Source organism: Caretta caretta, chromosome 2 (genome assembly GCF_965140235.1).
Source record: "Caretta caretta isolate rCarCar2 chromosome 2, rCarCar1.hap1, whole genome shotgun sequence".
NCBI lineage: Eukaryota > Metazoa > Chordata > Testudines > Cheloniidae > Caretta > Caretta caretta.
In genome coordinates this window covers 162,611,114-162,634,183 of record NC_134207.1, presented here as the reverse complement: position 1 = coordinate 162,634,183, position 23,070 = coordinate 162,611,114, and the positions used below count along the sequence as shown (strand labels likewise).

At 42.0% G+C, this 23,070-nt stretch overlaps 1 protein-coding gene across 10 annotated transcripts in view; it reads left to right on the top strand.

Moving 5' to 3' along the window:
• The window catches only part of FHOD3 (formin homology 2 domain containing 3), a 611,695-nt gene that overhangs the window by 480,645 nt on the left and 107,980 nt on the right, over positions 1–23,070 (top strand). For all 10 annotated transcript variants that reach the window (XM_075125568.1, XM_075125567.1, XM_075125566.1 and 7 more), the window contains one exon: positions 21,495–21,629. In XM_075125568.1, the coding sequence (XP_074981669.1) occupies positions 21,495–21,629 (135 nt within the window). The remainder of the gene's footprint in view (positions 1–21,494; positions 21,630–23,070) is intronic.

Sequence of the window (23,070 nt, the reverse complement as noted above, 5' to 3'; positions counted from 1 at the left end):
AGACATTGCGATTAGGGCTGTGAAAAACTTCTGTATCAACACCTGAAGCTAGGTCAGCTTTGGAATTAGGACTCAATGTAAAAGTGACCTTCGGAGGCCTTTTCTTGACGAGGAAGAGTGGTCCCAGTGTACTTGTGCTTAGATTACACGTGCTCGTTCAGTTTGACCCTAAACTTGACCTTTTCCTGTTACAGATGCAGAATAATGCCTTTAGCTTGATTTTAGTAGATCGAGTTGTATCATAGGCACTAGCAAAGACTACTTCAAAGAGTTAAAAGCAGCTTTTTTATGAGTACAGTGTAGAGCAGCTAAACAGGAAATGAATGCAAACATTTCACAAAGGGAAGATCCCTTCATTTCTATCCTGTAATTACATGTGTATTTGTGTCCATATATATTATATGTAGGTCTGTAAAATTAGGACTCCTTTTGAGTCCAGCAGGACAGAGCTCATGACAGCAGAAAAATATGTAATTACATTTTTTAAATGAAAAAACTAATAACTTAAAATAACACATCCATGCGTAAATGTTATGACTTAAAATATACCTCTGGACCTTCCAGGAGTAGAATCAAGCCCTGTCCCACTGGGACATGGAGTTATCTCCTCTTTCCAATGACATAAATCTATTTCTAGCCCTATCAGGCGTTAATCTGTCTCTGATGCTGGACTGAATATTGCCTGTGGTGAGTGTAAATTGGATTGGGAGGGAAAAAAAGGTTCAGTGTCAGGATATCCAAAAATACAGTGGCCCTTTGAAGATGCTCATGAGTTTGAAATGTTAGACGTGGACCTTGGGCAGCGTGCAAGTGGCTCAGAGTATGTGATGCATTTATTTTATCTCCTGGCTCTGCAATTCATCACATGGATGTGTCTTCTACATATGGCATGTGTATATTATAATTTCAGCAATAAAAGAAGCATTCAACCCTTCATTTTGAGACATGATTACACACGTCAAAATTCATCCCCTTTGAAGAAAATTATGCAACAAAAAATCTCTCTTATCTCCAGGCACGAAATACTAATTGTTACCCTTCATGAAACATTCATTTCTTTTGGGGATCCGGCTGTGGAAGGGCTGCACAGATCTACAAATGTGAAACCCAGTTGTACAAATAGATTTTAACTCTTACCAGTATGGCAACTCATGAGAGGGATACAAAGGGGGCACCATCTAACGGGGGAGCATGTGACCCCTCTGTGACCTCACATGTGACTCCTCCTCGCCCACATCCCAGGGTCATGCTCTCCCCATCCCTTCCCCATCCCACGTTACCTGGGTGGGAGGCTCTGTCCTCCTGCTGCGCTGGCTTTCCCTGGCATTCGGCTGCTCTTCCTGGCAGCCAGGCCCCAGAGCCACTCCCGGATGCTGTCCAGTGCAGCACAGCAGCTGCCTAGGAGAGTGCCTGGTTCTCCCAGGCAGCCACAGTGCTACACCGGGCAGAGTCCCAGGCAGTGTGGCCGGAAGAGGAGGACCTCTGACCTTCAGGCTCTGGTACCGCCTCTTCCTCTCACCGCCTGGGCCGGCAGGGGCACTTGAGCCTGGGGAGGGTCACTTGTAGAGCCCTGCGCGGATACAAATTTATATCCGCGGATGTGGATATCTGTAGATAGAAGTCGGTATCTGCTGAACCGCAGCACCCTCCTGGGAACCGCAGTGGTGAAAGGAGCAGAACGTGGGGCTGCCGGGGGGCCCCATGCCAGCAGCTCCTCCGGCGTGGCATAACCAGCCCCACCCCATCCCTTCCACGTAGCTGCTTCTCCTGTCTGGGGTCCTTTCACCGCTGCGGCTCCCGGGAGAGCAAGCCCTGCGGTGTTCAGTGGATACCAAATGTGTCTTTCTGATATGGTGTAACAGCAATAAATGTCTTAATGGTATAGCCTATCTGACCGTACCAGCTTTTTTGCACCACTGGTGAAACCTTTGGTCATTGTTCAGCCAATAGCTTGACAAATATCTGGGTCCAAACCTAAGTCTTTGTTTCTTGTATTGTGCATGAGCTTTAGTTCTAGATATTTCATTACTAGAAATTACACTGATGGGCAAATTAGTCATCACAAAGTACAGGAGCCTTTTCCCGTGTTTTGTAAGCAGTTTGCATTTTGTTGAGTTGCCTGGCCTCTGGTCTTCTGAAACAATAAGAAAAAATATTTTAAACTTATGTCAATAACTAGTATTAAATTTGGGTTAATTATCAAATGAAATATTAAACATCGAAAAGGAGAAGAATATATATTTATGTATACAACAAATAATAATAAAACCCCTTTCTGAATGAGTGTAATGCACTCATAGCTTTGGGGGGATCCGATCCTGTGAATTTTTATGAGCATGAGTAAGGATTATTCATATGACTAAAGATTCTAGTATGGAACCTGTATAGTATATAACACCTCCTGCCATGCATGTGGGAGCTGCACAAAATTAAAAACAAGAATAATTAAAATATGTTGAACTCAAAGGACTACAAAGAAGCAAACACCGTCCCAAAATAAAAGCTAAAGAAAGAGTCAGAATAAATCTGAAAAGCAGGAGTGGGTAATATAGCAAGGATGAAATTGTCAAAGAACAACTGATTTGCACAGAAAGAATAACTTACATTTATGGGGACTTGCCCTGCAAGGTCCTGAGCACCCTGGCCTTCATCCAGCAAAGCACTCAAGCTTAGCTTTAAGCATGTACTAAACTGCTTTGCTGGTTTGCAGCCAGAGTGCCCAGGACCTTGCAGGATGAAGCCATAAAAGTCTTTGAGGGAGTGTTACAGATCAATGTGATTATCCTGGATTTATGGATTTTGTATGTGAACCTCAGGTGGAGGTTAGAGTTGTGAAAAATGCATGTATCCAACAGCTTCCTTTTGCCTGTTGAATGCACCCCTTTATATGCGGTTATTTATTGAAATATTTTAAGCCCCCAGTTTGTTATGATGTAGCATACACAGATTTTCAGGGTTTGGGATTGAATTTAAGTCAAGCACATGATTTCTGGGTGCTCTGCCATTCCAGGTGTACACACCAGGTTACTCCAATGACAGGTCTACTCTAAGCAGGGCAGAATCATGTTTTTCTTATGGAATCGTGAAATTCATGACTTGCAAAGATGCACGTGGAGGGATCTAAGGATGGACAGTGGGCTGTAATGTATGTTACACTAATCACCAACTAATTAGTTCAAAGTACCATGGAACCTTTCAGTGACCTCCATCTGAGGTATTCGTGTGAGATTATGTTGATGCTGTTTCCTATCTCCTGACGGTAAAAATTTGAAAATAAAAGAAGCTTGATAAGCAGACCTGGTTAAATTAATGGTTAACTCCAAGGTGAGTTTTTTGCTTTCAGTTTATGGTTTCAGAGTTATCAAAGGACAGCATAAATGATCTCCTCTATATCCTTATTTTTATCTCGTTTAGGGGAGAATTATCCAACAAGCACTTCATATGTGATTGCTGATACAATTTATCTGACCTTAAAGAACAAGAAATAAGGAGAGAAGCATTTATCTCGGTGCTATCTAGCGTGATTCAGTCTGAGTTTGATTCAGTTGATGGACCTTTCAGAACGTGGGCTGCATTTTGCCTATGAAAACAAGAGCTACACCTTGAGTTTGAAAGAAGAGTAATTGACATTCCTGTTTTTAAAACCATTCTTTGCCTAAAATCTACTGAACAAAAACATTTGTATAATTCAGTGCAATAGTAACACTGTTTGTGTTTACTTCTTTTTTGGGTGTATCTGTGATTGTACAGTGGAAAGACAAGCTATTTGAATTTGTCAGCTTGTAAATTCAGCTGCAGATCTTGCCAGTTCCTGCTTAAAAGACTGTTCCTCCATCTCATTTATCTGTACCCCCTGTGGATAGCCATGGTTGTGAAGTGCGTATAACAGCTATGTGAGATCCTGGTGAAGGAAGTCTAACCATAGTGCACTTTATGTTCACCATGTGACCAAAAGGAAAGGGATATTGGCTCTTTTACTGCTCCAGTTTGTGAGTGTAATTCCCAATGCAGACGAAAGTGAGACACTCCAGACTTCCCATTTTAGGTTAGAGTACACTGCCAGTGCTCCCACCCTTCATTTCTTCCTCCACCAGCAAACCACCTCCCTCTCCCTTAAAACCAGAAAGCTACATCAATCTCAATTGCATAAGCCCACCAGTTCAGCCGAAGCAGGGCGACAGTATGTAACAGCCAGAAAGTAACAATATACACTGTTCTCTCTGTACCTCTAACTCCACTTTTTGATTGTGAAGAGAAGATGTTTGTTCTAAGGCTCCCCTGTATTTCTGTTTTCTTTAGTTGGGCTCAGGCCTTACAGGATTTTCCTGAAAATTAGCTCCTCAATCTAAACAGGGTCAGCTGACTCGGGCTCACAGGGCTCTGGCTGCAGAGCTGTAATATTGCAGTGCAGATCTTCGGACTTAGGCTGGGGCCTGGGCTTTGCAACCCTCCCCATCCTCCCCCCCCCCCCCCCCCCCGTAGAGTCCCAGAGCTCAGGCTCCACCCCAAGCCTGAATGTCTACACCACAATTTTACAACTCTGTAGCCCAAGCCTGAGTCAGCTAACCCTGGCCAGCTGCCGGTGTTTAATTGCTATGTAGAGGTACCTACACTCTTTTAACTGTGATCTCACCACTGGAGACTGAAGGTGGAGACAGATGGGTTTATAATGGGGGAAAGTCATGCCCTTGCTCTAAAAATCAAGGATGGTTAACTGGTGACCCAGGGGCTGCATCCAGCCCACCTGATCATTTTATTGGCCCACCCATAGGTGGCCAGTGAAAATATTCGGGGGAGGGGGGATTGAGTAGGGGCACAGCCACAGGTGAGCCTGAGTGGCTGGTAGCACCCATGCCCACCCAATTCTGAGCAACACACACACTGCTTGTAGTGAGGTCACTTGCAGGGAGTGTGGAGCAGAGCGAAGCCAGGACTGGAAGCCTGAGCCAATGTGCTGGGTCGCAGCACCACTCAATGGCCCAACCACTTCTCCATCACTCACAGAGGGGAGGGAGCTCTGTCCCACACCTTCTGGCTCTTCTTGCTGTCATTGGTTCCCAGTTCCCACCGCCAAACTGACTGTGGCCAATCCCTCCTCGCCCAGCGTGGGAAGGTTGGGGCACATCTCTACCAGATGTGCAGGGACAGTAATCAATGCCAATAGACCCTTCCTGAGCGTCCTCCCTGCTGGCATGACAGAGGGGCAGCTGGACCAAATGTGAGTGGCACTGTGACCTGGCACACGGGTCATGCTGCTGCCAGTCCCTGTCTCTGTTTTACTCCTCCATGGACATAGACTCTGCCACATGGGGAACCCATGCGCCTGGCGACCCACTGACATAGGCTCCAGCTCCATCCCATGCCACTCCGCTCTGGTTACGTCTTCCCCATTGACAGAGGTGTGCGCTCCCCCCTCTGGTGGAGGGCTTGGCCAGAACCTGATTGGCTTTGAGCTCCCCCACAATCAGCCAATGGGAAGGCACTAACTAGAGCTGGGTAACGTGGGGCAGAGTCAGAACAGGTGTTGATGGGGAGGCGGAGCCAGGTGGAGAGTACGAGACAGCAGCCATTTTACTAAAAGACACAGCGCAGTCTGAATATTTTTTTCTATATGGCTCGCTAAAGAGTTTTAATGGCTTCTGTGGCCCTCTACTACCTTACAGTTGCCATCCCTGTTCTGAATCATAGTGAAGTTGTGGTATGAAACCCATCACTGTCAAATAAGCCTTCTCAGCTGCTTGTAAGTATATCTCAGTGACAGGATACTTTTGTTGGTACTTATGGTTATAGTCAGTGAAATCTGCAGTGAAATAGGATTAAATTCTGTGGCAAGAACTACATTCTTTTTTAAGCTGATTGCCATAGCACCTTAGAGCCAACCAAGAGAGAGGCTCCGTGGTGCTAGGCACTGTACAAACACAGAGTCATAGATGGCCCCTTCCCCAAAGAGCTTGCTTCTAACTAGACAAGACAGACACAGGGTTGGGGAAGGGGTAGAACACACAAGCAGAATGAACAGTGTGATGGCAGCAAACAGCGTATTATTCCACAATTTCTTTCTTTCTTTATGTATGTATTTGGGAGAGAAGGTTAGTTTGGGGTGGACAGACTAAAGGGGAAAAAACGGAGAAGGGAAGAGGAATGAGGGGAATGGGGCAGGTGTAGACTGAAGCTGAAATTCAGATACTGTGAGGGAGGTGGGCAGGAGGGTTGGAGGAAGCAGCCAATGATCACAGATTAGAGTAAGCCTAGTCAAAACTGTAGAAAGTTCTCTGACTGTCCAAAGGACTGAAAGTCCCTGCTTTGGCTGCTTCTGCCCCTACCAGCTGGAGTGTCTGATGGTTCCTCTCTGCAGCCCAGATGGCACATGAGAGGGGAGGCACCATCTAGGTTCTACTGCCCCCCGAGTGTGTGTGTGGGTGGGTCTCCCTTGCACAGTTCTGGACCCATTTTTATACCTCCCTTTCGTCCCCTGCAAAATAGTAGTCCCAGCTTTGGATACTTCTGCCCCTGGTGGCTGGATGTTCTGCATCAATATTATAGAGTCATAGACTTTAACAGCAAAACTTAACATCATGATCATGTAGTCTGACTCCTGCACATTATATGCCACAGAACCTCACCCACCCACACCTGTAATAGACTTATAACTTCTGGCTGAGTTACTGAAGTCCACAAATCGTGATATAAAGACTTTGAGTTATAGCGACTCCACCATTTTACTCTACTTTAAACCAGTAAGTGCCCTGTGCCCGATGCTGCAGAGGAAGGCGAAAAATGCTCAGGGTCTCTACTTAGCTGACCTGGGGAAAAATTCCTTCCTAACCCCAACTATGGTGATCAGTTGAACCCGGAGCATGTGGGCAAGACCCACCAGCCAGATACCTGAGAAAGAACTCTCTGTAGTAACTCAGAGCCTCCCAATCTAGTGCCCTATCTCTACCGATTGGGGATTTTTGCGACTAGCAGTCGCAAAAGGGCCACATGCCGTAGTAGGCAGTCTCATCATACCATCCCCTCCATAAACTTTTCAAGATCAGTCTTGAAACAACTTGGGTTTTTTGGCGCCCTCTGCTTTCCTGGAAGGCTGTTCCAGAACTTCACTCCTGTGATGATCAGAAACCTTTGTCTAATTTCAAGTTTAAACTAGTTGATGGCCAGCTTATATCCCTTTGTTCTTGTGTCAACATTGGCACTTAAATAACTCCTCTCCAGCCCTGGTATTTATCCCTCTGATGTATTTATAGAGAACAAAATCATATCTCCCCTTAGCCTTCGTTTGATAAGGCTAAACAAGCCAGGCTCCTTGAGTCTCCTCTCATAAGGTAAGTTTTCCATTCCTCTGATTATGCTTGTAGTGCTTCACTATACCTGTTCTAGTTTGAATTAATCTTTCTTAAACATGGGAGACCAGAATTGCACATAGTATTCCAGATGAGGTCTCACCAGTGCCTTCTATGATGGTACTAACACAGTGGTGGGCAACCTGCAGGCCACACGCAACCCGTCAGGGTAATCCGCTGACGAGCCACTAGACAGTTAGTTTACATTTGCGTGGCCACCTGCAGCTCCCAGTGGCTGCGGTTCACCATTCCTGGCCAATGAGAGCTGCGGGAAGCAGCAGCCAGCACGTCCCTGCGGCCCACACGACTTCCCACAGCTCCCATTGGCCAGGAACGGCAAACCGCGGCCACTGGGAGCTGCAGGCGGCCATGCAAATGTAAACAAACTGTCTAACGGCCCACCAGCAGATTACCCTGATGGACCACAGGTTGCCCATCATGGACTAACACTTCCCTGTCTCTGCTCAAAATGCCTTGCCTGATGCATCATAGGATTGTGTTAGCCTTTTTTATGGCCGCATCACATTGGGTGTCTTGTAGTCATCCTGTGATCAATCCATACACATAGATCTTTCTCCTCTTCTGTCGCTTCCAACTGATATGTCCCCAGCTTATATCAAAATTTCTTGTTAGTCCCTAAGTACATGACCCTGCACTTTGCATTATTAAATTTCATCCTACTTCTGTTACTCCAGTTTTCAAGTTCATCTAGATTTTTTGTATGATATTCCAGTCCTCCTCCATATTGACAATACCTCCCGATTTTGTTTCATCCTCAGATTTTATTAACACACTCCCACTTTTTGTGCCAAGGTCATGAAGTAAAATGCTAAATAAGACTGGTCCCAAGACTAGTCCCTGAAGAACTCCACTGGTAGCCTACCTCCAGCCTGACAATTGACCTTTCATTGTGACCTATTGTAGTCTCCCCTTTAACCAGTTCCTTATCCACCTTTCAATTCTCATATGAATCTCCGTCTTCTCCAATTTGACTAATAATTTCCCACATGGAACTGTATCAAATACCTTACTGAAATCCAGGTAGATTAGATCTACTGCATTTCGTTTGTCTAAAAAAACAGTTACTGTCTCAAAGAGATATCAGGTTGGTCTGGCACAATATACCTTTTGTAAAACCATGTATTTTATACCAATTACTGTTTACCTCTATGTCCTTTACTACTTTCTCTTTCAAATTTTTTTCCAAGACCTTGCATACAATTGAGATCAAACTAACAGGCTTGTAGTTTCCTGGATCACTTCCCCTCTCCCCCCCCTTTCTTAATAATAGGTACTGAATTAGCAATTCTCCAGAAATAGAGTATGATCCCTGAGTTTACGGCTTTATTAAAAATCCTTGCTATTGGGCTTGCAATTTCATGTGTCAGTTACTTTAATATTCTTGGATGCAGATTACCTTGGTCCCCCAATTTGGTCCCAGTAAGCTGTTTGAGTATAATTTACACCTTGGATGTTGTAATCTTTACTTCCATATCCTTGTTTACATTAGCCACCCTGCCACTATCCCTAAAGTCCTCATTACCCTTATTAAAAACTGAAGCAAAGTATTCATTCAGGTGTTAGGCCATGCCAGGGTTATCTTTAATCTCAACTCCATTCTCTGTGCTTAATGGTCCCACTTTGTCTTTGTTTGTTTTCTTTTTATTTATATGGCTATAGAACTTTTTACTATTGGTTTTAATTTCCTTTTCAAGGTCCAACTCTGCCTGGCTTTTGGCAGTTCTCACTTTTTCCATACCCTTGCTAATCCTTCCCATCTTCCATTCCTGCTAGGCTTTCTGCTTTCTGTTAATAACCTGTCTGAGGTGCTAGCTCATCCAATTTTGTCTGCAACCCTTCTTTACAATTTCTGTCCCTTTCCTTGGGATGCAGGCTTGAGATAGCTTCAGGAACTTTGATTTAAAGTAATTCCAAGCCTCCTCCACATTCCAATTCTTGAGTTCTTCAGTGTAGTCCACTTCCCTATCTAATTTCCTTATTTTTTTTAAGTTTGTCCTTTTGAAATCAAGGATCCTAGTTGCAGACATATTTTTATTTATCCTTCCATTTAGTTTAAACTGAGTTAAATTATGATCACTCGAACCAAGGCTGTCCTCTACAACCAGTTCTTCTGTGAGGTTCTCACTACTTACCAATATTAAATTTAAAATGGCATTACCTCTTGTTGGTTCAGTGACTATTTGGTGAAAAATCTGTCAGCTATCACATCCAGGAATATCTGGGCCCTACCATTATTAGTAGCATTTGTCCTCCGATCTATATCTGGGAAAGTAAAGTCTCCTGTAATCACACAATTCCCAGTAGTATTTATTTCATTAAAAATATCAAAGAAGTCTCTATATGATGGTCTGTACCCCTGTGTTCACCCCTTTCACAGGAACATGGTCAATGTTATATAAAGTATTCCTTGTGATGTATTATTTGAAAACTCATAATTTGTTGATCGTTATTGCCCTGATAAAATATATGTGGCAACATTGTATGTAAAGTTATAAGATTCCTCTCTATGGTATGACTAAGACACGTTTCATGTCTGGGGAGTGGCAACAAACTAGGTCCTCAGAGATAAAAGGCAAGCTGATGCCTCAGCTAAGTGCCAATAAAATCAAATAAAAACCATCACCTGAGTAAGTGGCCAGTCTTTGGCCAGTCTTTGGCAGGAACAAAGGAAGCAGCATTGTACTGTGGGAGAGATCCTGACTGAAGGAAATTCAGCCAGTTAAACTGCTGAAACGTGGTGAGAGAGACCTTTGCTTTGAATTCACTCCTTTTTGTTAAGAGAGGCATTAGTTGCATTTTGCTTTTATCTCTTTTGTAACCAATTCTGACTTTTATGCGTCATTACTTATATTCACTTAAAATCTATCCTTTTGTAGTTAAAAAACTTGTTTTATTGTTGTAGCTAAACCAGTGTGATTAGATTGAAGTATTTGGGAAATTCCATTTGAGATAAAAGGATTTGTGTATATAATGTTCTATTAATAAAATGACAGCCTTTATAGGAGCTTGTATGGTCCAAGAGAGGGCTAGGCAGTACAAGATGTACATTTCTGGGGAAAGTCTGAGAATGGGAGTTTGCTGATGTTGTTCTGCAGTATAATTCAAGGGTGGCTGGCTGCAGCACTCATATAATCTAACGGGGTAACTTACATGCTGAAGGCTCTGTGTGAGCAGACCAGGAGTGGTTGCTCTCACAGTGAAACAGTGTAAAAGTCACCCCAGGCTGGAGAAATGAGAGGACACAGCTGTTCATGAGTCCAAATTGTACCCTGGGTATGACACACTCTAGCCATATCCAGATTGGATCCTGGGGTTTTGTAGCAGACCCCAAGCACTATTCTAAACCTCTGTTACCTTTCTTCCCCAATGTTATTTTGACCCAAACAGATTCTGTTTTATCCATTTCATCACTTCTAATTTCTTTACAGTCTACCTCATCATTAAAATACAATGCTACTTCACCACCAATATCTTTATTTCTGGCTTTCCTGAACAACACTTACCCTTCAGTACCTGTGCTTCAGCCATGACTACTAGTCCACCATGTTTCTGTTATCCCTATAACATCTGGTTTCACTTCGGGCACCAGTAGTTCTAGTTCTTCCATTTTGTTACCCCGAGTCCTTGCATTGGTGTACAGACATCTTAGTTGTTTCTGCTCGGCTTCACCTAGATTCCTCATCCTATTAGATACAGTCATTCTACTGCCAGTTAGTGTCATTGGTATTGGCAGTATCTTTCCTCTTGATGTCCATTCTCCTATCCTTTGTTTTTCCTTTCTCCATTGCTGTATCCTCTCTTGATTTTTCTCCCACTCAGGGTTACAATCAGGCATGGAGATCATAGAATCATAGGACTGGAAGGGACCTCAAGAGGTCATCTAGTCCAGTCCCCTACGCTCATGGCAGGACCAAGTATTATCTAGACCAACCTTGATAGGTGTTTGTCTAACCTGCTCTTAAAAATCTCCAGTGATGGAGATTCCAAAACCTCCCTAAATAATTTACTCCAGTGCTTAACCACCCTGACAGTTAGGACATTTTTCCTAATGTCCAACCTAAACTGCAGCCCCTTGTGAGTGACTTTCTCAAAGACATTTTGGAAGTCTAAATAAATTACATCAGCCAATTCTCCTTTATCCACTATTTTATTGGCTCACTGAAAGAGGAGCTCCGATAGATTTGTGAGGCACAATTATCCTTTCCAGAAGTCCTTCTGATTAGACCCTTTCAGATCGTCTAGATTTTTTACAATTCTAGTTTTAATGACCATTTCAGGCAGTTTAACTGGTAAAAAAATTAAGGTTTACTAATCTATAATTTCTTGGATCTCCTATTTTTTTAAAAAAAATATAAGTATTATTTTTGCTAATTTCCAATCCTCTGGTGTAGTAATTGGTTTTATTGAGATTTCATATTTTTCATAGCACCTAAGCCATTGTGCCAGGCACTGTACAGACAGATTGAGACCGTCCTTCCCCTAAAGAGCTAACAGTGCAAACAGACAAGACAGACAAAGGTGGGAGGGGAATAGAGGCTTCGGAGAGATGATGTAACTTGCCCGATGTCATGCAGAATAGCTGGAAATAGAACCCAAAGCTCCTGATTGCTGTGTCCCATCAACAAAGCTCCCTCTGAACATATATATGGATAGAATCATAGAAGATTAGGGTTGGAAGAGACCTCAGCAAGTCATCTAGTCCAACCCCCTGCTCAAAGCAGGACCAACCCTAACTAAATCATCCCAGCCAAGGCTTTGTCAAGCTGGGCCTTAAAAACCTCTAAGGATGGAGATTCCACCACCTCCCTAGGTAACCCATCTAGTGGTTCACCACCCTCCTAGTGAAATGGTGTTTCATAATATCCAACCTAGACCTCCCCCCACTGCAACTTGAGACCATTGCTTCTTGTTCTGTCATCTGCCACCACTGAGAACAGCCTAGCTCCATCCTCTTTGGAACCCCCCGACCCCCATCAGGTAGTTGAAGGCTGCTACCAAATCCCCCAAATCACTCTTCTCTTCTGCAGACTAAATAAGCCCAGTTCCCTCAGCCTCTCCTCGTAAGTCATGTGCCCCAGCCCCCCTGATCATTTTCATTCCCCTCTACTAATGCAGCCCAATATGCCGTTAGCCTTCTTGGCAACAAAGGCACACTGTTGACTCATATCCAGCTTCTCGTCCACTGAAATCCCAAGGTCCTTTTCTGCAGAACTGCCGCTTAGCCAGTTGGTCCTCAGCCCCAGCAGTGCATGGGATTCTTCCGTCTTATGTGCAGGACTCTGCACTTGACCTTGTTGAACCTCATCAGATTTCTTTTGGCCCAATCATCCAATTTATCGAGGTCACTCTGGACCCTATCCCTACCCCCCAGCTTATCTACCTCTTCCCCCGCAGCTTAGTGTCATCTGCGAACTTGCTGAGGGTGCAATCCATCCCATCATCCAGATCATTAATGAAGATGTTGAACAAAACCAACCCCAGGACCGACCCCTGCGGCACTCTGCTTGATAGTGGGGTTGTGTAGTAATTTTTGTTGTCAGAATGGGGTTGCAGTGCAGTGAAGTTTGAGAACCGCTGATTTGGAACACTTGGGTTTGTACCATCTGACCCTAGGATACAATATATTCTCACTGGGCTCCCGTAAAATATGGCATTGAATATTTTTTGTTCAATCCAATGTTCTGATTGGCTGCTTAGGCCTTTTTGATACACACCGTATTTAAATACAGTTCAATATTAATACATCATCAGAGTTATCCAGCCACTGTATTTCCGTAACAGAAGTTCATAAACACATGGGATAAATAAGCTTTCTGGAGTAAAATGATATGGAAATCTTTTCTCAACTAACTTTAGTGATATTTTAAATACCCTGCTATAAGCTTAAGCAGGAAATGCAGCCAAAACATGTAATATTTTTCTCTGGAGTACCCTCCCCTCCCCAGGTGCCTACCTCAATGATTTCCTGGCAATCTGGGTGCATCTTTAAACTGTTTTAGTGCCTCATAAAAAAGCCGTACTTGACAAAGTTAAACAGCACTTGATTTAGCTTTTCTACTAAAACTAACTGTTCCTGTAATTGGCTACACCACCCGGGAAGTGCTGTTGAAAGAAATTTCTTGGCAGGTTCTCAAAACTGACTTATTTTGACTAGTCTTCCGCTGCTAATCCCCACTCCAGCACTATCTATTCCCACTGTTGTACTTGAACATTAAGGGAAAAAAAGAAATATATGAAACCAAACAAATTATATGATCCACTGCCCTTGAAAGATAGGGCTTTCCCAAGAGCAGTTTCCCCTTTGCCTTGCTTTAGGTTCTCTCTCCTCCACCCCTAGCCCATTGCACTCAGCCCACCACCAGACAACTGCTCATTGTGAGTTAATCTTAACCTTGTGTGGAGTGCTTACACAGACCACCAGATCAAAATAGAGCTTAAGTGGGACTTAAGTGTTACCTGTAGCCTTTTATCTGTTCCTTTATATGGCCAGCTCTTCAGAGCAGTGACTGTTTCTTTCTAGGTATAATATGGTAGTGGGTAGCTATTGATGGTATTTCCCTGATGGGTATTGTGCTTCTATTAGAAACTGTTTGGTGATTTCAAATTTGGGGTTGAAAGCTCTTCACGTTCTCTGCTTTAATATGTATGAACAGTATTCTGTTCTCCTTATGTGTATTGTGGTGGGGCAGCTACCACACATAGGCATGAGAAGGGTTAAGGCAGCCTTGGAGAGGCTGTGCAGAACCCAGCCAATCAGGAAAGGGAGAGCCAATCAGGAGAAGGCTTGATGGAGCAGCCAATATATAAAGGGCTGCTCAGCAGAGCAAGGGGCAGCCTCTCCCTGGAGGACAAGGGGGAAGCACTGTCTGCTGAGGTGCACCAGAGATACTGCAGTGCTGGGCAGGGTAGCAGTGCAATAGGGGAGCTCTTGGCTGACGATGGCCAGACTGAGGCCCTGAAGCAAGGGCAGGGAAGGTGCTAGGGCTATGGGGGAAATGGTCCAGGGAAAGTAGGCAGCGGGATTAGGGAATAGTGGCTGTCAGCTATAAAAACAACAAGGAGTCCGGTGGCACCTTAAAGATAGGTATATTTTCCCTGGGCTGGGACCCAGAGTAGCAGACGGGCCTGGGTCTTTCCCCCCACTTTACTGCTAATTGCCAGTAAGGAGAGTGGCCTAAATCCAGACTGCAGTTTGCCACTAAAGCCAGGGGCTAGACTAGAGACTGCAGTTGGCCGCTGAGGCAAGTGGAAAGACTGAGGACCACCCATCCCCCGAAAGCGGGGAGACAGCAGGCTGGGGCACTGCCAGAGGGCCGTGTCTCAAAGAGGACATTGCGGTCCGGGAGCAACGTGGGTTGAGATGGTGGAGGAAGTGGAAGTAATGGCGAGTGAGACACCACTAGTGAAAGGCGCCCTGGTGGTCCAAGAGAGCTAATTCCCAGCATGACCAGCAGGAGGCACTGTGGTGGTGAGTTGGCATTGTTACAGTATGTAACTCCCAAGAGCTTTCTGGGAACGTGATGGTGGTCTGTATATGTCAGGAAAGTAGAATACACTTGAAGTGGTTTGCTGTGCTCATCATGGGGGAGAATTTAGCCCCTAGTTTTAACACGAACTCAGTGTTGGGAACAGCCCATCCACGAGAGAGCCATGGTGAGAACAGAGGTGTACTAAGCTCAGCAGTTTAGGTTAGCAGGGTTTTGTGCAAATCTCTTTCTGGTTTCTCTTCACACCCAGATGAGCTAAACTCCAAGTTTCAGATTTTAAAAACACAAAAACTGAAGGGAAAAATAACTCACAGAAGCCAAGTTCAGCTTTATTTCAGGTCAAAACCACTAAATTTTGCCAGGTTTCCACTTAAAAGCATGAATGGACCAAAACCTTCCCTCCTTCCCCATGTTTTTGGTGGTAATTCTTCTGAGATATGCTCAAAACGCAAGGAAAAAATTTTTAATGAATTATTTGAATTAAACCCTGAACAATTTACAGAATAAACTTGCTAATAGTTATGGTCCAGTAAAGCCTCAAATGTGCTAGGCATTGTTATAATATCTAAGAATGTAGAGCCTCTGCCCATTGTATGATTCACATAAAGAATGATGCTGCCTTCCTTCTTATAAAGAGATTTAATAGCTTGGAAACTGTAGAGATGTCTCCTTATTACCAAAGCTTCATTATTTTTGCAAAATACGCTGCAGCACTTTGTACATGATAAAGTATTATCTTAAATAATTAAAATCAAGTCATGGTTTTCAAGTGTACGAACAAACTAGGTCTTGTAAGACACTATTTTTGTATGTATTTACTCACAGAATTCAGTGACTTGCAATGGCTCTCAAGCAGTAGTGGAGGTTAGAGAAGTCCTGCTGAACTTGCTATATTAAAATAACATCAAGACATGACAATACTTGTTTCAGTGGTCATCCACTGGTTGTGGCCCTCTGTGCCTCACAATGTAGGCAAAGGCATATTTTGAAGGCTGACAAAAGACACCCTCCTGTGTCTTGATGCTATGAAGGTGAGCTGTGCATACATTAAGAGAAGAATAGCCATTTGCATTTCAGACACACATCTAACCTTTACTAATTTTGATCCCAGTCTGTAAAGATTTACATATTTGCTTAACTTTAATCACATGAGTAATCCCATTGAGTTAAAGTTAAGCACCTCTATACATCTGCAGGATTGTGGTCCCTGCTTTAACAATATCGGTATAGTTAAAGCGGTACAGACTGCCTAGTATGATTGCAGTTATAGTGCTTTAACTTATTCCTAATTTATAGGGAGAGGAATATGCTGTACCAGTATAAAGCAGTTTTATACTGGTATAACTGCATCCAAGCTAGGGGCTGCACTGGTATAACTGTCAGTAGAAAAATCACACCATGACCAAAATAGTTATATTGGTACAGAAATTGTGTGGGCTATTCATTCTGAATAGTGGTCTGTGTGTAAAGGAAAGTCTTTGTGCATTGGAAACCATTGTCCCGGATACCCACTGACCCTGAACCTAAAATGGCTTAATTTTACATAACCTTGCAGGCCAGTTAAAAGTCTGACGTTAATCAGTTCTTTTTCTTTTGATGCTTCTCAAGTTTCTCTTTCAAAGGAAATATTAATCTGTAGCTTTATCTCTCTAATTTTTGTTTGTTTTCAAGAGAATTTTTGTAAAGATTTCCCAAGTTATGTTTAGTCTGGTTGAAAATTGTTATATCAACATACTTTTGAATCTGCCCTGTCACACACAGATATAATATCCATAACTGTGAAGAGCAGTATGGCTCTTGGCAGCTGCAGCTCCCCTTTTGTCTCTTTCTAGGCTGGGCAGTGGGTTTATTATGTTAGAGCCAAGAGACATTTAGACTTGCGTGAGGTCCGTTTCAGACTAGCAGTCTGGTGGTGTTCTAACATTTGCGTGACGGCAGAAGCAGGAATAGGGTGGAAAATGGATAATTAGGGCTCATTTATAAAGATTATTAATGATTCTGGTCATAGTTAAATTATGAAAAATCCTGAATATCAACCTTCTGATTTTTTTCAGCTGTCATTATATACCTTTGTATCTTGTGTTCTTTGCAAAGATTAAATGAAACAGCAGACTTAGATACATTTGATAAAGTTAAAGATTTTCTGCTCTACTGGCAATGAAGAAAAGGTGACCACTGAAGAAAATTTAGATCAATATATCTGCAATGCTAATTCCCACTTTGCCAATCCAGCAACTCTTGCAATAAGACCTATTTCCTCACCTCAATTCTCAACAAAGATTTAATAGCAAAGGTCTCAAATTCCTAAGGCATCGTCACTTTCACAAACTATTCCATGGTATTTACTAGTATATGATGGAGTATTGTCATAAAATGTTTAAACTGAAGAATACATATAACAAAGTGACAAAACAGTATGTGGTGCATTGAAATTGAATTGTAGCAAATGCAATAGGTCAGTTTAGTTAGGTGGTTTTTTAGAGTTTTAACTTGCAGGTGGCTTTTTTTTTTTTTTTTACATTATCCAGGGTCCCCATTTACACAAACTGTTTCCCTTCCTCTTTGTTATCTCTCTCCTGTCTTCTTCTAACAAGATAATGGTAAAGTAATGGCCCCTTTGCCCCCAATATCCTGGTGGATAATAATGGTTACAAATCAAATTTTTTTGGGAGGGATTGAGACTTCTGGTCACTATTATAATATTTTCCTGCCACTCATTTTCTCTGGATATAATTTTTGTGGTGGGAGTGCCCTTTCAGATGTTCCTGTATTTGGAAACATAATCTTGTTTAGATTCTGCTGGCTGTCACATCAGACCAAGCAAGCCTCTTTATTTCCCCCTGCCCCTAGTGAATGTAGAAGACTGAAAATAGTTGTCAGAATAAACACCCTCTTTGTGTGTTTGGAATTGCACCTTTACCTTTAAAGGTCAATATTACCAATTGGTCATGTATGAAACCAGCTATCATAATGTGTGTATATATTACCTATATGGATAATAACAATAATACACCAAGACCATTTATTGACGTGTCTCAACCATTCTACACGGTCATGTTACACCTTACTTTGAGATTTCAGCAAGGGAGAGACTTTACCTTGAGCATCATTGCTATTGCGATAGAAAAACAGTCATTTTAAGACAAATCTCTTTTAAAAATCATTATTATTTAAAATATTATTTCAAGTGCATTACAGACCTAACAGCTTGTTCCATCTGCTTGTCGTGCTGTCTGTGTTCCACGTACATACCAACACAAAAGCTATACATTCATGTAGCATTGGCAACTACTCTTTAAAGTTTAAACAGTTCTTTGAGTGCCACGTGTCACACCAGATTGCTGTGAAGCATCATTGAAGTGTGTTTCATGGAGTCAGTATGTCTCTGGATAAAATCAGGAGGCCCAGGGAATTTTGATTCAAGTTCCATGAACATAATTTTGTACAAGATTATTGCATATTAAAACTTATGAAAATGTTCGTCACAACTCATATTAGGGTTGGGGGTTGATATGACTGAATTCCAGACCAGAATATTTTAGAGCATAGGAAATTGCATACAGAAACACACTAAATGTCTATCAAGCATACTACTCTGTCTCTGACAGTGGTCAATCCCTGATACACTCCAGAGAAGGCATAATACACTCACAGTGCATCGTTGGGGAAATATTATATCATCACTTGGGGAAGAGGAGTATTTTTCTGATCCCAGATAGTGATCAGCTTATGCTCTGAAGCATGATGCCTGATAGCTCTTGTAATTTTGACCCAGCTAACATAATTCCAAATAATGAAGTAGTCGTAGTTATTAACAATTATAGTTGTTGCTGTTAATGATGATTGGGCTGTGAACTCATTAGGTCTCACAGAAGAACTTCAGGGGTAGGTCTGGGTTTCAGTCTTCTGTGAGGGACCAAACTCTTCACCTCCACATAACTATGTCCCTGATCCTCTGGATAGTTATTATTTATTAATATTGCTTATTGTATTATTCATTTGTATTATGTTCCCAGAGACCTCAATCAGAGAGGTTGTGCTCCAGTTTATGCTGATGTTATACAAATGTAGTAAAAAGATACTCCCAGCCAAAAAGCTTACAGTCTCATAGTAGCTGTCTGGTCTTTTTCCTTGATCTGCTTCTAGTGTTTCTTCAGGTTTCATTCAGTCGTAACTGCCCTTGGCTGTATATTGAGACTTCAGCCTTCAAGGCAGCTACCTGGGGTTTCAAGTGATTGGAGAAAACAACTGAACTGATGGAAAACAGTCAACTCACAATTTTGCCATTTCTCTCTTTGCATTTACAGATGTTTATACCTGAGACACTGCCCGGTTTGACCATTCTTAGAGCAGTCCTTGAGTGATATACTGTAGCCATACTTCACCAGAGTCTTTCATACCATGTTAGGTGATAGAGCTGTAGCCTTTTGAATCTTTAATTCTTGCTGAAAGCATTTTTTGAGGGGGGGGGTTGAAAGTCAAAGGTTATAATCTGTTTAAAATGTATTCCAAATTGGACTGTCAGATTTTTTTTGTGCTGGGGAGCTAGTGTTGGAGATTATTGGAGTGTTTTATTATTTTGATTGTGATCCAACATTGTTGCTGTAGCTTCAACAGAGTGCCAGAAACAAGGTTTACAGGGTATCATGTTTTATAGCCCCTGAGGTAATGTTTATCAGGGTGGACTATGACATATTGAAATTGAATTTAATGAAATTATTGAAATTATACTTACACTGACCTGCTGCCAATGCGGCCAAAAAGTCCGTCTTCTACAAGATTCCTCTCGGTCTAAACACAGACAGACAAGAAATATATCTTTACAGGAATAGCTTGGTCTTTTGCTGCTATTGCCTCCGTCAGTGAATCAGTGGGCACTAGTGACTGAATGCCTAGACAGTACAGTGCTTAGACCTATGATAAATAGAAGGAGGGTATCTGAGTTTGTAAAGGCAGTGCAAGTATATTCGCTCTTGTACTGCTAAATTTGTGACTCTGAAAGGATTAGGCAAGTCAGTTTCTTTTCAGCGAAGGGATTCCTTTCTTTATGACTGCTGATCCCTTCGTTCCAAAGCTCACATTACAACCATTTATGAACTAAACAAGGCCTCGTCTACACACAAGGGTGAACCACTTGAACTCTATCAGAATAGTTAAAGCAGTGCAATCCCCCTTAGTGTGGATGCAGTTTTATTGGTATAAAGGTGCTTTGTACCTGGAGAGCTATTTCTGTATCGGAAGGGGAATAAGCTATACTGGTTTAAGGCACATTTATATAACTGCATACACATGAGGGCTTGTACCAGTATATAACTACTTTTGTAAAATAACACACCCCTAACCAAAATAGTTATACTGGTACAAAAACTGTGTGTAGACCTGGCCAAAGACTGGAGAACTCACATCTGCTTTCAATGATGACTACTCATTAAATGTATCCACTAATTACAGTAGCAGTCTATCTTGCAAAGCTAGCATCTGATAAATCCTCCAGAAGTGGTTGCTTTGGTTTCTACTAGCTGCAGCCACTGTTCATCCCTGATGAAAGGGACCATGTTGTTTGGCTGGAAACTTACTCAGCTATGGTTGATCCTTTGATTCTATTTTAGCAGACAGTTGAACAAGAGCTAAAGATTTGATACCTATTAGTAATAGTAAAAAGAAAAGGAGGACTTGTGGCACCTTAGAGACTCACAAATTTATTTGAGCATAAGCTTTCATGAGCTACAGCTTATGCACAAATAAATTTTTTAGTCTCTAAGGCGCCACAAGTACTCCTTTTCTTTTTGCGAATACAGACTAACACAGCTGCTACTCTGAAACCTGTCATTACTAATAGTGTGACTTAGCTCTGTTGCACTCTGGTAGTACACTGTCTAACAATCCAGTAATAAACTTGATATAGCAAGACTAAGCCCTTTGTGCCTTTTAATGAACCAGGGTCATAATCACAGGCACTTTCCCTATATGTTTTACTGATTTGTTCCTGTACTTACTAACGTGAAAGGTCCAGATTGCAATATAGCTCAGCAAAGGATTCATATTGCTATTGCAACAACTGCTAAGATGACAAAATTCATGAATTTAGCAACATAATGGCAAGTATTAATAAGCCTCATCCTAAATTGCATTCAGATTCCAAAATTTAGTTCTATCGCCTTTTAGTTTAGCTTCTCAGTATACGGTATTCCTTTGGTGTTTATGATACATCAGCTTTTGAAGCATCATCGCATAACATGTTTGGAAGTGGTAGCAAAGTGTTGCACTTCTATTTTTATGTCAAAATACCATTTCGGAGTTCGTCCTTTCAGTTAGAGCCATAATGGTGTATAGCTGGTTTAGGTGATACTGCAATTGAAAGATGCTGAACAATTCTTAAAAAGATTTTACACGCACCTCAGAGATTTAAGTTACCTTAAATTTTTTCTAAAATACCTGCAGCTTTTAAGGTCATCACAGCTTAATAAAGTAGTAGTTAGTAAGGGTCTGTTATGTCAGTGTTTTGATGCATTTTTGAATGAATATTTCCATGTCATTCTGTGTGTCGGGAATGCATTTCTGACTAACTGATGACTGTTAATAATTTCTGTCTATATAATCAATAAAAGTGGCACTGTGAAATGTGATTCCTTTTGGTCTGCAGGCCAGCATTGGGTGGTCTCCTTACATCATCTTATCGCCAACACCAAGAGTCCTTGGCAGTGGAAAGAGAGAGGCGACGTCAGGAGAGAGAAGAGAGGTTGCAAAGGATAGAGCGGGAAGAGAGAAACAAATTCAAGTAGGAGATAATAGTGTTTGTTAATGGTTTGTTGCCTTAATGCAAAATGTTCCTAAATAATAGGGAAATTACATGCCAATGTTCTTCCTCCAGCTGTGTGTCAAGGTATAAACGTGTTTAAAGATTGATATATTAAACAAAGGGTATTATGAATTGTAACATTTAATGAAACTGTCAGTTTGTGTGTACCCAGCCAATTATACTGGCTAGATAACGGCACAGGCCCCACTTCATTAACCAATTTACTCTCCCTCAAACCATAATGTTTAGAAGATGTAGGGGCTTTTGGAGGGGTCTCTTGCTGCCTTAATTTTTTGCTAAGTAAAAACATTTCACTTTTAGGAGCCTATGGCACTTTTTTAGAATGCTTTACCTCTATTCGCTTTAATGCATTGAGAGTCCAAGAAAATAGATGTATCAGAATCACTGCACAAACAAAATACAGGACCTAATCCAAACCCCACTGAAGTCAATGTAAAGATATTCATTGACTACAGCGGGCTTTGGACCAGGCACATCAAGTTAAAATTTATATAGATCCCTCCCAAATGGGAGAAATCAAACCATTCTAAATTAAATAATTTTCCAAAGGCCTGAAATTCAGTATACGTATTCGGGAGCTTGCAGGAGTTGTGGAAATGCCAGATATAAAAAATTGGTTACCCTGTTTGTTAGTTGTACAGTGTCATAGCAGATCTCATTGGTGTGGGACTCCTTGTCCATCTGCAGTTATGAAGTATTCTCTGCAAACTGTGCCTAGAAACAATAATTTCACTGTGTCATAATCAGGGGTGTGAGGAAAAGAATATCTTTCATCAAGTAGAAGTCAGAATTTTGCAGGCTATAGACTGGAAACAGTTGCTGTCTCCTCCATAAAGCATTTATTGGATAGCCCTAGAATATATATTAATAAGAATTTGGGCACTAGTTTTCATGGAAATTTGTCTGTTGAGATGCAGGTTTAAGCCTTTTCTGTTTTAGTAAGCATCTAAGAAATGGAAGCAATCTATTGTGTCTATAGTGAAGCTGGGAAAGAGGGTACTTTTGCCTGAGGTTAGTAAGAGAGGTTATATCCAATCACAAATAGAAGAAAACAAAGAAAGTTACACATAAGCCTTCTTTAGTCAGCGGAGATGCCCTCCTGGCTCCAGAACACAGCTAGTTCAGTGAAGAAAAGAGGAGCAGGAGGGCAGGGACTAGGGCACCACAATAAAATCTTCGGCAGCCAAAAGCTGCCCAAGTTCTTCTGAAACAGAAGCAATTAGATCCTAATCTTCTAGCTCTAAGCTCCTTCCAAAAACTCTCCCTCCAAATGGTATCATATTGCTACAGCAGGCAGTCATGAGACAGCCAACATCAACTTTCAGAAAGGAAACTCCCAGACCAAAAAAGCCACCACAGAGCATTTGGCAGCTTGAATGATAGATCTGCACATCTCACC